Source organism: Coturnix japonica, chromosome 1, assembly GCF_001577835.2.
Source record: "Coturnix japonica isolate 7356 chromosome 1, Coturnix japonica 2.1, whole genome shotgun sequence".
Classification (NCBI taxonomy): domain Eukaryota; kingdom Metazoa; phylum Chordata; class Aves; order Galliformes; family Phasianidae; genus Coturnix; species Coturnix japonica.
Window position 1 is genome coordinate 49,332,845 of NC_029516.1, and position 18,379 is coordinate 49,351,223.

The window sequence follows — 18,379 nt, forward strand, 5'->3', positions numbered from 1 at the left end:
TTCCCATCTGGATACAGTATTTACCAAAAGCCCTTTTGAAATGAAAATTTTATAGCATATAGATTTTATTGCCTTGGGGAAGCTTCAGCAAGCTCGTTTAACTAGATCTATGACAGTGAATGGTCTGTTAGCTATTGCAAGTGGAATTGTTCAGACAAGCTGTAAACTGATATAACGTACTGGTAAAGATAAGTCCTCTGACTATGCTGTAGTATATCACAAGCAGAGAGAAGATGAATGGTCAAAGCAAAGAGGTCCCTTATCTGAGAAACGAGGCCAAAATGTGAATTAAATGTGTTTACTCAGGGGGTAACACATTAAGCTGTCACCAGGCAGAAAAGCATCAGCTAAGTCTAAGGCTCTTTCCAGCTAAGTCTAAGGCTCTTTCCAGTGTTAAAAATATGTGTGTATGCTATTATATTTAACTAAATATTTTTCTTTGTGGAAGAAGTAAATACAGGATGAGTAATATATAGAGCATTTAAATACCGTAATTCCTCTTTGTTTTCCTCTAAGCCTTGTAGTTATTAGAACTGATAATTCGCTGGCTTAGTCCTGTGTGACATTCAGCAATATGGGACATTGACATTCATAAAGTGTTCTATTCTTTGTTCATAGATGCTCGTGGTCTCATCAGATGGATGCTGATGGTGAACCCTGAACGCCGAGCAACCATTGAAGATATTGCCAATCACTGGTGGGTTAACTGGGGCTACAAGAGTAGTGTTTGTGACTGCGATGCCATGAGAGATTCTGAGTCTCCATTGCTAGCGAGGTTCATTGATTGGCATCACCGCTCCACTGGCCTCCAACCAGAGACTGATACAAAAATGAAGTGCCTTTCTAAGCCCAAAGGTCCCGAAGTCACACTAGAGAGACAAAGGTCTCTGAAAAAATCAAAAAAAGAAAATGACATTGCACAGTCCATCCAGGAAGGAGGAGCTGAAAATGCATCCAAACCCACTTCTAAAAGACCCAAAGGCATCCTGAAGAAAAGGAGCAACAGTGAACATCGATCTCACAGTGCAGGGTTCATTGAAGGTGTGGTCAGCCCAGTGTTACCCTCTGCTTTTAAGTTGGAGCAAGAATTGTGTAGGACTGGTGTAGCCATTAAAACTGTTGTGGAGGGAGAGGTAGCTGGCAAATATGGCACTAAACAGTCTTCACTAATGCCAAAAAAAGGAATCTTAAAGAAGACTCAGCAGAGGGAGTCTGGCTATTACTCCTCCCCAGAACGAAGTGAATCTTCTGAACTCTTGGACAATAATGATGAAACAGTAAACAGTGACACCTGTCCGGGGGTCACAGAACCATCCAGAAATGGGTCTTACAGCCATTCCTGCAGGCGTAAGGGTATCTTGAAACATAATGGCAAGTATTCTACCAGCAGCACTGAATCTGCTTTAATTAGCCCTGATACACCAACGCTGGAGGCCATGGAAGAAGTAGTCCTGCCTGGAGATGCATTACCTCGAAGTTATAGTCGCCCTTCCAGCGTGATTAGCGATGACAGTATTTTGTCCAGCGACTCCTTTGATTTGCTGGATTTGCAAGAGAACAGGCCAAACAGACAGAGGATACGGAGCTGTGTCTCTGCTGAAAATTTCCTGCAGATCCAAGACTTTGAAGGACTTCAGAACCGCCCACGGCCGCAGTATCTAAAACGATATCGCAACCGTCTGGGGGACAGCAGTTTTTCCCTTCTCACAGACATGGATGATGTGACTCAGGTCTACAAAAAAGCCCTAGAGATCTGCAACAAGCTCAACTAGCAGCAGGAAGATGGAAAGGGAGGGAAGGGAGTTGTTCTGCGTACCTTTATGGTGGAGTTAGCCAGGTTACTATTTGCTGATAATGGTAGGCTTTCCTTCAAAGGACCTGACTGTACCTACTTAACTGAATTCCTAGTAAAGTCTTGAGTAGCCCTAAAGTCATCTCACACCTCTCTAATTTTGTGTCTTCAGAATATTACCTAGCTGACCAGAGCAAAACGTTTGGTCTTTGTATAGGTGATGAAAGTGTATTAGGATCTAGCAAACAAAAGCATTGAGATTTAATGGCTTGGAGTGAAAGCTAGGCAGAATTAAAACTGGAAACAAGACACACACATTTTGAGAGGTTTCTAATTCATATTAAGTTAGCTATATCAAGAGATAAGCTGAATTCTTTGGGTCAATTTTGGATGTCTTTCAGAAAGAGAACTGTTATTTTCCCTTGAAGTTACTCATCAGGATACAGACATCATTTAATGTTGAGAGTTTTCATCTTGCATTATGCAGCAGGCCAGGCTGGATGGTCGCCCTGGGATAGATAATTTGTGAGTGTATGACTTTGCACAGCTGTATGTGTACAAGGATTGGAGTAGGCATTCACATCTGGCCTTTCCTACAGCCATTGCTCTTCAGAGAGCAGTTGGCCCTAAAATTCTTTCCAATACCACACCTACCAGCAAAAACAGAGTTAGGGTAATGAGAAAGGGAGCCCAAAGAAATGGGGATAAGCAGTGACTCTTCCAAGCATTTCAACCTGTGTGTTTTATTTGTGACTTTTTGAAAGAGGTCACCCAGATGGATGCCCAGAGATAGGAACCAAGGGCTAACAGACCCTCCAGCCTTGAGTTCAGTCACTGTCAGCAAATGGTTCCACCTTTCTATTAGCTTGTAGTATCTGAGGGGGACAGGTAGTTTGAGACCAGAATGTTAGGTAATGAAAAGGTTGTAGCATGTAGGAAACGGATAGAAGTCAGAAAGTTGTTGGAAACATGCCTTTCTCCAAATGAAAATATTTCTAAGTAGGTAGTAATGGAGCAGAAAGAACTGAGCGATGAAATGATAATTGTAGATTTGATAACAGAGCTAGCATAAAAATGCAGGCCTCCATATCGATAGCATAGCTGGTACTGCGTGTCCAGTGATGCCAGCTTGAAAAAATGAGAAAGGTGTTTGTGTGTTCTCACATACACCTGAATATCAAGACCAAAGGCTTCAACTCCCATAAAGGTACCACATGGGTCTACTGGATTATCTGAATGTAAGCCTATGTCAGAAAGGCACTGTGTGTTTGACAGGCCTGGGCAAACTGGAATCGTAAGGCCCATTTCACTCTCATTTACATGAGCACATAGCCCCTAGCTTTCTTGGAGGTACACTGGTGTGAATACCTGGCAGGTTTCAGCCAATGATGTCAAAGAGCCACAGCTGCAAAAACCATGTAGACAGGCATACTCAGAAGAGAGAAGCATGGGGCAAACTCTGTTCTCACTCCTCCCCTGGAACTGGAACTGAAAGCAGACTTTGGCCCACTATATCCAAAATGCTAAATACTATGCAGAAATGGAATAGGGATCCTCTGATGATTCTTTGAGAATCAGGCATAACCCCACAAACATTGGCATCTGGGACAGGGAGCAGTTTCACTTGCAGATTGTTTATTCATGTCACGGTACTTCAATGTGCTGGTTCCTCCTGAAAACCAGCCAGCATAAAGATAAACGAGCTCAAGTTTTCTAAGTCAGTTAATCCGTTTCTGTGGAGAACCTTTTCTTTATTATGAAACACTGGACCAAATTTGGCCCTGAATTCAATGCCATCAGTACCCACAAAGTCTAAGAGAGATGTGCTCTCAGGCGGTCAAGTGAAATGTGGCTCACTGCTCATTTGCTCAGGAAGGGCAATTTCAGGGCATTTCTCTGTAGATGTAGGATACTTTCAGTATGATGCTTGGAGATCCCGTCTTCTCACAGGCCCTGCATTTGCTCCTATAGTCCATCCAAAGCCAACACCCTATTTTGCAGTGTATTTAATTAACAGGCAGCACAGTGGCCCTGGAGCAGAAGGGCCAGATCCTGAGCCGGCGCACCTCAGCTCTGTCATGTTGATGTGAGAGAGCAGCACTTCAGTGGGGTTGTGCTGAGTGATGCCTTCCCTGTGGGTCCGCTGCTGAATCCTGAGTGGATTTACAGGGGTTTTAGGATGAAGGGAAAAGAACTCGACCAGCTGCAGCAGGGAATGAGGAGCGCCCTGAAGGCTCGAATCTACCTAGGCTTTTGCCCAGGCCTTCCTTATGTACAAATGTGAATGAGTGAGTGACTGCTTGCTGCCAAACTGGAAATGTTACATAGGGATTTACTGGCATGTTACTGGCATGTTACATGTTTACTGGCATGTTATCATTCCTAGAGAAGAAAAAAAAAACAAAAAAACACAAACAAAACACTTGACTGCACATTGTTATTATTAGTGTTGTGATTCTTATTTAATTTTTTTTTGTAATACAAAGTTGGCTTTTTTATTTGAATTTGTCTTTCTTTTTTTTTCCTTTTTTTTCTTTTTTATTTTTTTATTTTTATTTTTTTTTTAATTTATTGGTCTGAAAGCCATTTCAAAGGTATAATAATATATTCGGTGTAATTTAATTGGTGCAACATTATTTTACAGCTCCGGCCAAAATCGTTTGGTGTTTTTTTGTTTTGTTTTGTTTTATTATTTTTTTTCTCCCTATCCTCGGTTGGTTTGAGCTCTAGGAGGCACACAGGGGAAAACGCTGGATAATCACCCAAAGTGTATTTTTAATCTGATACTGTTTTTTATTAAATAAAATGGAATTAATGTAACTGTGAAGAGTCTCCCACTCTTCTTTCTCACCGTACATCAGCACAAGCCAAAACCTTGATGAACTTAACTCATCCCAGGAGCTGGACTTGATGATTCTTATGGGTCCTTTCCAGTTCGGGTTATTCTATGAGTCTATGATTACCGTGCAGAAATACAGAAGCATCACAGCACATCATACCAAGTTGTTTATGTAGAACTTTTTGACTCATTTGCAAATTTGTGTGTAATGTGGGTGGCCACAGAGGCTGTGAACCATCTTACACCACAAAATGCCTGGAGCTTTCAGCTAGAGAAGTGTTGGGTGGAGAAGGGCAGATGAGTGGGCTTTCTCTGCTGGAGGAAAGAAGGTCTGTGGGCCAGGTGTGCTGCAGGTAGGGCAGAGCAGGCTGGCTCTTGAGTCACGACATGGCTCACTTATAGCCTGAAGACACCTAGTCATTGTTCCTCCCCCACTCTGGTGGGGAGGATGGTTTGTTAGCAATTTCGTTGTCATTGTTGGTGCAATTTAATGGTTGTTCTGGCCAAAGACTTGTGGCCAGCTGCTGCTGTCAAGTGTAGGATGGCTTTGAGAGGGCAGAGCAGACAGCTGGTGAGAAGCGGAAATGGAGCCTGTTTTCGGATTTTGGAGTCTCCTTGATAACCAAAAGGCTTTAGATTGTTATTCTTGGAAAGCAGGTGGTTGTCATAAGGGAAACTGGGTGTTAGGTATGCTGTGTATGCTGGCGACTTATTAAAATACAGGAAATGGTTGGCACCATCTGGAAGCTGGCTCTGAGCAAGACTCCATTAAACTGCACCCGTGATGTAGCCAGCCAAGATACCTGTGGTGTTTGTTCTTCTGCTTTTTGAATTATGGGAAGTTTGGATTAGGAACCAAGGTTTGGATCTCATGCAGAAGAGACTTTAGTTTTTCTAATTTATTCTCTCTTGAGCTTTTTAAAGCAAAAATTCATGACTGTAGGTGCAAGATCTATTTATCATCACCACTTCTTAGTAACCAGTGGGAATAAAGGGGAAAAACCCAACAATGCAGAAAAGCAAATAGCCCTTAATATATTGCAAAGGGAATGGTAAGCTGCCGTATGCTAATTAAATCAGAAAGTGAGAGGTACGTATTCAAGTCAGCACATGTTCTTGTACCCGAGGTGAATAAGGTCTCGCTGTGTGGGTGCTGGATGGTGGAAAGTGTAATGCAAGTCTCTTCTGCAATAGCAATTATGAAACCTTTTTCTTTCAACACGCTAGGAAAAGTAAAAAGAAGAAGAAATTGAAGGCAAGTCATTTATTTTCTTTTAAAAATAACGACATTTGGAAAGAAAATTCAGAACAGCTGGGTATGGTGCGCCTCTGTGGCGAGCACTGAGGAGTAATTACACACATGTTTGTGCAGCTCTGAGAGCTCACCCTGGCGGGGTGTGGTGGGGAGGAGGGTGTCTCATTTTCCTATTTATTAAAGGAAATAAGTGCAGAATGATCTGCCTCTGCTGAAGTTATACAGCAAGTCTGTAGCTGAACTTGGTCTTCTTTATTGCCTGCTCCCTTCATGGGGATTCAGGGCTTCTTAGGAACTGATGGAGTCTTCTGGGTTGGGCAAGACAGGAGCAAGGAAACAATGCAGGAGCCTTGGAAATGAGGATCTCAACACTTGCAGGGCAGTGTGGCACTGCTCCTCAGAGCTCACCAGCCCCTACCACTGCTGCAGAGCAGAGGATCAGTGCCAACACCCCAGGAGGGAGTTCTTCTCCAGCAGTGTCACAGCCTTTGATGCAGTGCCCACAACCACCCATCGCACTGGCAAGAGGAGCAGTACTCAGAGCTGAGTGGTAGAGCACCTTTCCCAGCCAGAGAAGCCTCCATGTTAATTGCAGCTGTGACTTCTCACAGCTCTGTCTGGCTTCCATTTGCATTGAGGCAGAGATGGCACATTCAGTTATTGTGGACAAGTACATTCGCAGGTAAGTTTGTTAATGATGCCTTAAGTGTGTGTAATAATAAACTTTGCACCACCAGAACCTCAGTTATAGCTACAGGGTAAGCTTTAATTCATCCAATGAAGGGAGAAGGCCAATACTCATGTAAATATGATTTATATGAGAGGCTTATCCATTTACTCAGGCATTTATCTTGGTGATTCGCATCTCGTTTTAATGAGATGCTTCTGGAGACAAAGCTGCACAAATGCATTTACTGAGCCAATAGAAACTTAAGGGTTTGCTAGCATCAGCCCAGGCTCTCTGGCTCCTGTTCCAGGGTTGCTAGTTTCAGGGTTTCAGCTGAAAGCTTTGCCACAGCAGAGAACAAGTTGTGTTTCCCCTGGAATAATAGTATTTAGCATCCAACTAGGGCTTATTTTATTTTATTTTATTATTTATTTTATTTTATTTTATTTTATTTTATTTTATTTTATTTTACTTTATTTTATTATTGTCTGGTGGAGCTGCCTCTTTTTCCCTGCCAAACCAAGATATCTTTCTCATAAAAGGCTTAGCAATTTGGCTGAAAAAGCAACTTTTTTGGATGGCTGATCTGAGCATCTTGTTTCTGGCTATCTCTCTGTAGCTCTTCTCCCCCACACTGCATTTCCTGGAATTTCATCAGTGCAGAAAAGCCTTTGATTTGCACATCATCTGGCAACACAGGAATCTGTGCTTTTAAGAACATCATATGTATTTGTCCTAGTGCTTAATTGTTCCTTGGAAAAGCATTTTATAAAAGCCACTGAGATGTGGCAAAAGGCTGCAGCAAGGTTAAATAGGTGATTGCCATCAAAGTAAGATCAGCTGCAGCTGTTGGCCACTGGTGTACTGGCAGGTTGTGCCATTGCTCCACACCTTTGTTCCTCAAAGTAGCCCCACCGCTGAATCACACTTTGAGTCTTTTGACACTGACCACCATTTCTCACAATACACACACAGATTTGAATCTGCTTAAGAAACTGAGCTCCTTCCACAGGCTGGGTGATGCTGTTGCACTTTGGAATACAAGCAAAGAACAGCTGTAAAAGAATGGGCTGAAAAGACAGGGAGGAGGAGAGTGTGTCCTGTTGCTTTGCAGTGTTAGAGTTTATTAGCAGAGTCCTCCAAATTTCAGCCTCAGTGATAATAGGACAAGATGTACTTTAAATAGAACTAAAGGGAACACAAACTCAAAACAGATGTTAGGAAATATGCAAATATATGTTTATATTTACATACAAAGCCACAATGGCCTGTCAGGCAAGTTTGCTAGACCCACAGTATGTCATCATTCTGTCCGTGCTGGGAATTATAAAAAATATTTCTTTAAGTGTTTCTTCAAATTCTGTTGTTCCCTTCAGCTGCACATCCCAGAGCTTGACAGTTTAATCAAAAGATTTCTTGAGATGAGGGATCTGCTGCCTGAGAAGAGAGGCTTGCTAAATTCCCATACAACTCAGGGCCATGAGGAATGTTCAGCCAGCTCTGGTCCTCAGAAACCCCGAGGTAGTAAATCCCCTTGTCCTCCCAGACAAAAACTGTGTCAGAGTGGAAAGAAGCAATGCCTAATGGTCAAGCAGTAGATCCCCAGGCCTTTCAAATTATGGACACGCCAGGCCGTTGTGCAGATAAGTCTCTGCTTCCAAGATTTTGGGGAAATTACTCAATTCTTCAGCTGAAACGGGATTGATCATTACTGGCTTTATTTTCAGGAAATCAAAATGTTGTTCATTTCTTGGGACACTATGACTTGCAGTACTGATTTGAGGATTGAGAACCTCAGCCTGCTGCATATGAAATGTGGGCAGAGCTCCCTGCAGCTCACACCTTATGCTGTAGGCCAAGCAATTTGCCATGCATTCTGTCAGGTTTCTAACCCAGTCTTCACCCAAAGCATCCCACCACATCAGTAGCAATTGCATGTAAATCAGTCTGTATCTAAATGGACATAGAAATATACCTTCTGTTTAGTGCTGGATTCAGCAGTTAGGTAGATGATTTGACTCAATGACCTTAAGGATATTTTCCAGCCTATATGATTCTATGATTAAAAAGAAAAAAGAAAAAGATTGTGGTGTCCAGATCCATTGTCACAGCTCCTTTTCACCAGAAAAGTTCTAAATTGTGGCCCTGATCTGGCAATGATTTATGTAGATACCTCTGGAAGAAATGGAACTACTGGAAGCTAACAAATAAAGTGAGACAGAGCGAAGGCTGCATTTCATCTTGGTGCAAGAGCAGAGGGATGGGATTTTTGTGCAGTAGAGACAAGTGAATAAACAATTTCCACACATTCCACTGCAATATTGGAGCAGATCTACTGGAGACTTCTTCCTTCCTTTCTCCATGGCAAACACAAGCAGCTAGGTTTGTTCACAAGATTGGCACATTGTGACCACTTCCAATAGCACTTGGAGGATAGGTTAGCATCTTGTGTGACAAGGGCAGAGGGAGGGTTCTTAGAGCCCCTCCAGGGAGCCCTGGTACAAAGACAACAGCAGCAGGAAGGGTCAGAATTCATCATGTGTCTGAATGGAGCTTTCAGGGGCAGCTTTTGTTAATGTTTTACCATGCAAAGAAAGGAAGATTTGCGTATTTTCCCCTCTGACAGAAGCACACCCCTCAACACCTGCAAAGTCACCCTTGCCACAGAGGCCACAGTGAAAAATACTTTAAAAAAAAAAAAAAAAGCATTTTGAGAAAACCAGATTGCTTCAAACGGTAGAAAAGCAGTTTTTGTTGTCATACTCACTAAACCTTAATTTAAATGGTACCTATTCCACCCCAGAGCTCGCTCTCTCTCTTTCTCTCTTTGGCAAAGTTGATACTGCTGAGAAGAGAATTCCCTCACCTAATTTAAATGCTTTTTACCCTGTAAACCATTTCTTGTCTTGAAGACACCCTGGTTAAAAGCTGAAGCAAGGTGCTCCAGTTACAGAAAAGATGTTCTGTTGAGTCTGAGAATTGAAACAGGGATATGCATGACTTACGACACTGCTTGTCCACACAGGAGCTGGACTCAATGACCCTTATGGGTTTCTTCCAAATTAGGATATTCTATGGTTCTATGATGCAGCCTGCACTGAGTATTGCTCAGCTAGCAGCAAATTCCCAGACACACCATAATGCCACACCATAAGGCCACATCAGCTATTGGTAGGAAATGTGTTTTGCTGATCTGAACTCACCTATGCTCCAGAGGACTCTAATTTATTCCCCATATCTCTCATATGTACTCTTTACTTCAGGCAAACACTCCAAACAAGCATTTAGTTGTCTGCTTTCTGAAAGGCCACTGAAAGCCCCAGAGGTGCCACAGGTTTAGCCTATCCACTGCAAAGTTCAAAAGGGAGATTTGATCTTTCACCACAGAAACATCCACAATCTCTTTCACATGCATGTGAATAGAAAGCTTTTGTTCAGACCAAGCCAAGAAGAAATAAACCATTATTGGAAGGTCATCTCAGCTTGCTTGGAGGGGTGGGGAAGAATTACAAAAAATAACCAAATGTGGTCCTTCTTGCCAGTGGTTACAGATATTGTCTTTCAGCAGAACAAGAAAGTTTTTGTTACAGAGATCAATTCTGCTGGGGGACTAATGCATTGTAGGTTCAGGCTAGGGTTTTCTATGATGTCTAGTGGTGTGAGGTACTGTAGTTCCTGAGTGTCCCACTTGAGACACCTTGGCAAGGGTCAGTTTTTAGAGAGGAAACAACAAATGTAGGTGCTCTTGCAAGTCTTGATATTGGCTTCTTTGAATAAAAATTATAAGCCCAACTTGCTACTAGAACAGCAAAAAGACTTCTAGAACCTGTCCTGTAATGGTATTTGGAGGCTTTGCTTGGAATTCGTACTCCAGCTCAGTGTACATCCACCATCAGGCTGTCAGCAGACACACTGAGTTCATCTTCCAGCAAAACACTGCTTTTGTAAAGAAGAGTTTTGCTATAAATTCATTTTAGAGGATGGGCTGGGAGGGCGCACATCTGATGTTTCAAACGTGACCCTGACAGGATTTCCTGTAGCTTAGTCTTTTTATGAAATCTTCCCCTTTATCTCTCTCTTTCGGGGCCTGATTCAGTGAATTACTCCTATAAATAACTTCCACGTGTTTAAAGGTAGGTCTGCCTGTTCCTTGCTGACTCAGGGCTATGGCTTTCTATCTGATGGTGAAACTCTATCCAGGAAAATCCCCAAGGATCAGTTTTCAGTACTATTTTTTGACACGAACTTGAAGAGGTTGGTAAAACTTCTTCAGTAGTGGTTTTCTAGAAAAAAAAGCCAACAAAACACGACAAAACAAAACAACTGAGGAATATTATATATCTGTCTTTCAGCAAATCTGAAGCTTTGGTACAAACCACAGCTTGCCTGACCATGTCCTGTTTTCTTTTATTTTGAGTATTTATTTCTGCAGATAAATGGTTTGCAGTAGTCCATCATACAAGTGGTCATTAAAAAATCAAAGCTGAGATTTTCAAAAACTTTTGACATAAGCCCAGCTCTGTTCTTGTTCAAGTTACTGGCAAAACCCCAGTGAACTTTTTTTATTCTCTTTTCGGCAGATAGCCCTGCAAAAGCCTGTCCTCTGCCTTTGCCCAAGAATAAACTTTTCACATTTCATATGGGATCTGTATAGGAATTATTACATACAGAACAAACATTTTGTCATGATTATAGGGGTGACCCTGATCGTTTCATGCACATATATTGTAAGTGTAAGAATTAATAAACAACTCAACAAGTGTAATGGCAGGGAGGAAAGCTGAAGAGTTTGCTTCAGATTCCCCATCTTCTTTTTGTTTTGTATCCATAAAATCTTTCCTGCTGTGGTGAATGGGGCATCATCACTTATGTCTAAAATGAATGATTTTATATGCAGACATTTCTTTCCCAAATGTCAAAAGCAATCTCCTATGGCCATGGCTTAAACTTCTTAAAAAAGCAACAAAAATAATAAAGCTGACCTTTACTGCACTTGATTTCTTTTTAAGTGCCAAAGTAAAGTAAACAGTCTTTGAATGAAAAAAAGAAGGCAAAGCCAGAGCTCAAATACATGGATATTTCAGAGCCTCTCCCCAGCTTTTCCCACCATTTCTTGTTGTCTGCACCCACTGTTCCAGCACAGGTCCCCTCTGGCATATCTGCATCAGCCTCTACTGCTGCATTCAGCTTTTGTTCCACTTTCATAGTGATTCTGGGAGAGGCTCTGGGTGATCTTGCAGAAAGCAGCTCTGATTTTGCTTCTGTCAGTGTGTGAAATCTGCTGTCCAGGGCATTTTGAGGTTTTGTAATAACAAATGCAGTTCCTTTTCTTCTAATTTTCATTTACTTGGATTTCAGTATTTTTCATGTCCTTTCCACACTGGTGTTCCTTATGAACTTTGAGCTAAACCAAAGAAGCACACCTCAATTTCCATCTAACCAGTTTTGGGCACAGACATGTTCATAGAATCATATAATTGTTTGAGTTGGAAGGGACCCTTAAAGACCATCTGGTCTAAGTCTCCTCTAATGAACGGGAACACCCACAGCTACATCAGGTGCTCAGAGTCCATCCAGCCTGACATTGGGTGTCTCCAGGATTGGGGCATCCACCACTTCTCTGGGCAAAGAACTAAGAACTTCTTCATTACATCCAATCTAAATCTGTCCTCTTTTAGCTTGAAACCATTTCCCCTTGTCCTATCAAAACATACCTGGCTAAAGATAGAATCATAGAATAATTCCCACAGGAAGGGTTGTGAAAACAATATCATCTGCCAGAAAATAAAAAATAAAAAAAAATAATAAAATAAAAAAAAAAAAAGAGAGAGAGAAATTAGATATTTTCCAGCTTCTCTTAAAATTGTAATTAAAACATTTAGTATATGTTTCAAAATTTCCAAACCTCCAAGCAGCCATGCTGATCACTCACATTATTATTTAGAGGGGCTTATTCAGAGGGGACTGTAGAATTCTGTGAGTGAGACCCTGAAGAACAAAGACTTCTGTCCTCAGGAAGGATATTAAAGCTGAAGGAGGCATGTACTTGAGCACGCTTCTTCCCTGCTTCAGGGGATTTTCTTGCAGCAGGGATTTTCCTGCTTCATTTGCTATTTTTCCTGAAGGCATTTTGACTTCTTTACACTTTTTGCCATAGATATGATATTTGAGAGAGACAAAGTGAAATTCTACAGATCCGTACAAATACAGTGGATGAAGGAGCAGTAAGTATATGCTTAAAGGCAAACAAAGGATTAGCTTCTAATCTGGTCTTTTTGCTGAACAGAAGAAGTTACAGAGATTTAGCAGACATGACTTGCATCTGTTTAAGTTATAGCTTATCACATAGAAACTAACCAACCCTGGTACCAGCATTCCAATGGATGAAGAATCAATTGCATTCCTTAGGAAACTGTTTCAGTCATCTATGACTAATAGATGAAACGGAGATTTTCAGTGTCACTTTGAGAGTGGAGCAGCTCAAGTCCTGAAAGCAGCTCACCTTTAAAATCTCCATATGGACAAATTTCTGTAGCATGTCAGTAGTGTCCTTATGCAGCGACTGAAATGGAAAGTGTTATTAAGTTCTGAAGTCTTTTGATCTCAAAGAGAAGTTTAAAAACGGTTGAAGAATATGAATATACAACACATATCCAGTGCACATAGGCTTCTGCCCTTTTCCCTCCAAAGATCTGGCTATATACTAAATAATGTTTCAATGAATAAATGGAATAAGAGAATCATTATGATTGGAAAGACCTCTAAGATCAACCAGCAGCCCACCCCCATCATGCCCACTGACCACATCCCTCAGTGCCACATCACAGTTCTGAAACAACTCCAGGGGCAGTGACTTCACCCCCTCCCTGGGCAGCCTGTGCCACTGCAGCACCGCTCTTATAGAGAAGAAATTTTTGTTAATATCCAATCTGCACCACCCCTGGTGCAACTTGAGGCCATCATCTCTTGTCTTATTGTTGTTAACTGGGAAAAGAGACTGACCTTTTCATGGCCGCAACCTCCGTTCAGGTGGTCATACAGAGCGATAGGGCTTGCCTGTGGACAAAGCCAATAGGTGTGCAAAACATTTCTCTGGTTAAACTTCCATCTATTCATGTAGGAAATATACTTTGAAATGCTTCCTTCTCACCCAGATCTGACAAATAGGGTTTGGGCACTGTGTGGCCAATGTACCCCATTTATTTGTGCTGAACAGAAACCAGTCTGGGATAACATGTTTAGCACTGTTTGTATAGCACACTTTTTTGACAAAACATCACTTTCCCCCATCAAATTAACAAATTTCCAGGATAGGTAAATTAGCCTTTCATGATGCCTACCCTTCCCTGATGTCTACCCATGCACACTCTGCCTATAAAACAAGCATAAAACTCTTAATCTATCCCTGACAGAAATTCGCTTTAAGAATACTGAAAAGGGATTGAGTTTTGTAAATGCTCATTGATATAAATGTTCAAAGGACACCCTAAATTATTTGACAGTAAAGCTAATCTTGCATTACAAAGAGCAAAAAGTGATCCTAGAATAGAAACCATCCCCAAAGTCCTGTCTGATTTTGTGATGTCTCTTCCTACTGGTATCAGTGATGGCGTGTGAAAAACAACCACAAAGTATGTAGCTTCATCATACCAAAAAGACACGTAAGTTTCAAGAGAGCAAGTTGAATTTATGGAGGAAGATTAGAAAAGCTAATTATGTTTAACTTGGCTTCCAGACAGCTAAAATGGGGATATGATAACTGCCTACAAATATTTGAAAGATGCAAAATACACCAAGGAAAGAGGGAAATAATTTGAGTTGAAGTCTGGTAAAGCGAAATCCAGGCTGTTTAGAAGGCTAACAGTGAGACCTGTCAGACTGCGGAAAAGTTTCCCCAGGGAATTAGTCAACACCTCATTAAAAATACCTTGGACAACATGCATCAGGGGGACTGTGGGGAACAATCCTTCACTCGGAAAGTCAAGGATCTTGAGCTTCAGAGGCCACATTCTGCTCTCATATCTGTGTTGCTGTCGGTAGAATGTGATGTTAAAGGTTTTCCCAACAATGTTTTTATGTCCTGAGACTTCTACTTCCACTCTGATGAGCAGGAGGTGGAAGGAAGCTCTTTTTGAGGGAAGTGACTCTCTTGATGAAAAATCTGAACTATCAAGAGAATGTCACCATATTTGGATCTGGAGCTGTGCAGTGCACTCGGATGGTGTCATGCCATTTTGTTCCCCTTCCCCAGGAGGGTGATAGTGTGAGAGATGTGACGGGGTTGCTCTGGCCATTGCCAGGGCAATGGAGACAGTCTGGGTTTTGAATCACATCCCCAGCTCCTGCTCAACGTGAGCTCTGTGGCAGACTTGCACTTGGGCAGCTATCCTGTGTCCAAAGCCAAGCAGCTAATTTGATTTCGTCAACATAGCTCCAAAGCACATAATTGTTTTGCAGTCTAGACCTACCTTCACTATGAAGGGGTGCAAGCTATATGCCAGAAATACCAGCCTATATTTTTTTTCCTGGGACTGGCTCTCCTGCATGATCTGACACTTTATAGCTTGAGCAGAGCAACTGTGAATCTACTTAGTGTCGGTCTTACGAAAGTCACTGGAAACAGCTGATCCCTTTAAAAGAGAACAGAACCAGTGTTTCACCACACATTTCTGCTGATGAAACTCCTCTGCCTCGTAGTAGGATAAACCAAAGTTTAGGCAGCAGTGAATCAGACCTAATAAGTTTAATACTTGTATGCTAAATTTATGAGGCAACCAGTGACATTTGCCTTCTGTATAATGGTAGCACTCCCAGCAGGCTGATCTAATCATTCATGAGGAATTACAGTACGATGTTGGAGTTTATTTAATGCTTGGTGTTCACAACAACCTCCAGCACTGATTTTAATCTGCTTACTGCACACATTGCAAAGCAGATCTCAGCAGAGCAGCAGCAGCAGTAGAGATGAACCACATCCTGAGCAGCGTGGCATGATGTAGCAATGCAAGGTTGCACCGTTTTTCTGATGAGCAGAGGAAGCTAGGCTGATTCATGCAGCAGAATGACTCCCCTCCCCAAGACACTTAGGAATGCATCAAAGGAAACCAAGCTTTCTCTGCAGGCTTCCTCTGAGCAACAGGTTTACTGTAAGGCTCAAGCAAAAAGAATAGCACTTCTTTTAAAAATGGTGCCCTTGACTAAATGAGCAGGAAATCTTGTGGAAATTTGGATCCAGCAGAATGGATATGCAAGGAGTGCATTCCAGGGTGCTAATTTTGCAGTGTGCGCTAGGAGCAGCACATTTTTCTGCTTTTAACATTTATCTTCTCCAGAAGGGAGACAGGCAGAAAAAGTTCTCTGCCTCCAGGTGCTACGTTGTCCCTTAAAAAGACCCAACGGAAAAAAGGAAGGCAGAGGATGTTCTTGCAAGTTCAGCACATGAAGAATTCAAGGTAAAAGGTTTTTAATCAGCTTTTCATAATCAGCCCCTTCTCCTGGGCTCCCTACAGTTTTGGGTTGGAACATGCTTGGTTCATGTTTCCTTCGAGTCATTTTAACAGCAAATATTTCCTGAGCAAGAAGGGCAAATTGTCCTGCTGGTGGAATAGAGTCACAAGCTTTTAGGGGAAATAACATTACTATTCACAGCTTGTGTCACTGCCACAGAGAAAAAACAGCTTCAGGAGGATGACTGTTTTGTATCCCTTCCAAGGCTGGCAACTCATTCTGCTGACTTTCCTTCAGAGAGAAGGCTGCTTGATCCCCTCAGGGATTTCTTGAGCAACTTGCTCAAAAGAAGTATCTACAAGGCATCTGGTTATGTGATTGATTGCCTTTAAGCCTTGTTGCCCGGCAGCTGCTTAAATATTACATTAAAAAATTAGTAAAAAATATCCTTCATGGTAAGTTAAAGCTACATGAAGGAGGTTCTTGCATTTAACAGCTCTCCTGTGACCACATGACAACGTGGTGAGAAACAGGACCCATCCAATTTGTTTGCCTTGAGCTGTCAGAGAAACAAATGACCGTATACTTTCCCTAAAGAAGCTTATAACACCATTTCAGATGTCACAGAGCAACAGCCAAGGCTCATGTATTCTCCAAATGAGAACACTGTCTGCATTTGTACACTGCTGACACTGATCCTGAGTCCTGGCTAGGACGAGAAACAAGCAAATTACTTCTACCACAGCTGTGGAAACAGCCAGCAGAATCTAACAGCAAAACTCAGACTCTGAGCAAACCTCTCTTCTGAGCTCTTCTGCAGCAGTGGCTTGTCCTCTTCATTTTAAAATAGACTCACTAAGGCTGGAAAGACTAATAAGATCATCTAGTCCAACCATCAACCCATGCCCATGACATTTCTAGACCATGTCACTCCTTGCGATATCTTCTCTTTTCTTGTACACCTCCTGGAACAGTGACTCCATCACTTCCCTGGGCAGCCTGTTCTAGGACAGCACCACTCTTTCTGAGACCACATTTTTCCTAATACTGAACCTGAACCTCTCCTGGGGCAACTTAAGGCCATTACCTTTTATCCTACCACTGTTACTTGTGAAAGATGCCAAACCCCATCTTGCTACAATTTCCTTTCAGGTCATTGTAGAGAGTAAGGAAGTCTCCCCTGAGCTAAATCCCAGTTCCCTCAGATCCTTCTCATAAGACTTGCAGGGAGGTGAGTATCTTTGTAAGGATGCTTTGAAGTAGGAGCTGGACTTGACCATCCTCGTTGGTCCCTTCCAGCTCAGAATGTTCAATGATTCTAGGGACATGAACCGTTGGCCTACCTAGCAGTAGTGCCCATCATGAGATTCCCTCAACAAGAAAGCCAAATCGCAGCTGTTTCCAGGGCTGCATCACAGAGAAATAGGGTTGTTCAATGTGAGATGGAGGTGTAGGTAAGATAAGTTATAGGAAAAAGCTCAAGAAATTAGAGAGGGTCATGTCTTCCCCCTGTATTGTTGAGTTTTGTTGAAGTTTGTGGACATTATTGGGTACCCCTGGGCTTCTCTCCTAGAAAGTCTTGGAGGGCTTGATCTCCCCACTGGTGATGGCTTTGGGGACAGCAGTGGGGACATCACGGAAAGCCAGGCAGCCAGTGCTAACGATCAGTTGCTGTGCAGATATTTCACATGGCTCCTGTGCCTCTGAGCTGGCAGTGGTGTGAGCAATCTGCTGAGAAACAGTGTGATTATTGGGTAAGATGTCTGGTTGCTTTATAGACCCAGTTAACAAGAAACGGGGGGGGGACGGAATTCCTCCATTCTGCAAAGGACGCTTTTCTGCCCCCCCTGTCGTTTGGACCTTTGCCACTGTTTAAATTTAAGCAGATTTGCTATCCCAACATCTGCAGTTTGATTATTTGACTATTGCCTGGCTCTTGGTCAAACCACAGCAGAACACACCAGTCTGTGATTTACGGCCTGGGCTGTGACTATAATGGTTTTATTTTAGTTGGACCCCTATTTACAAGCTCATTTGTATTAGTGCATGGTGTTATAATAACAATGGCAGAATTATTAGGTCTCGCAGAAACAATCGCACATAGTAAATGGCTGCAGCTCGCGGTGTGCTGCTTAAGTGCTCTAGCAGCCCAGCCATGCCTGTAACACAGGGGTTTCTATTCTAATAGCAAGCTAGGGGGGAGAGAGGAGAGGGCTGGGGATGGGGAAGGAGCCGAGCAGAAACATGGTTATTATTCATTCTTTTCTAAGTAAATAGAAAGGACGTGTGTTTCCTGGATTAGCAACTGAAAACAAATGCTGAGAGGGGAAAGCACTGGTGTTTCCCTCACCAAGGTTAAATGAGGTACTCTGCCACAGC

At 42.3% G+C, this 18,379-nt stretch overlaps 1 protein-coding gene and 1 long non-coding RNA gene across 2 annotated transcripts in view; one reads left to right on the forward strand and one right to left on the reverse strand.

The window, feature by feature from the left end:
* Nucleotides 1-4,619, forward strand: part of NUAK1 (NUAK family kinase 1) — a 47,054-nt gene extending 42,435 nt beyond the window's left edge. Inside the window, exon 7 of the mRNA XM_015864112.2 lies at nucleotides 619-4,619. Within this exon, the coding sequence (XP_015719598.1) occupies nucleotides 619-1,772 (1,154 nt within the window). The 3' untranslated portion in view covers nucleotides 1,773-4,619. The remainder of the gene's footprint in view (nucleotides 1-618) is intronic.
* On the reverse strand, nucleotides 4,184-15,409 carry LOC107314658. Its single transcript, XR_004307577.1, has 2 exons — nucleotides 13,556-15,409; nucleotides 4,184-13,115 (listed from the first exon to the last, which is right to left on the reverse strand). It is a non-coding gene; the product is annotated as an uncharacterized LOC107314658 (long non-coding RNA).
* Between the last annotated feature and the right edge of the window lie 2,970 nt (nucleotides 15,410-18,379).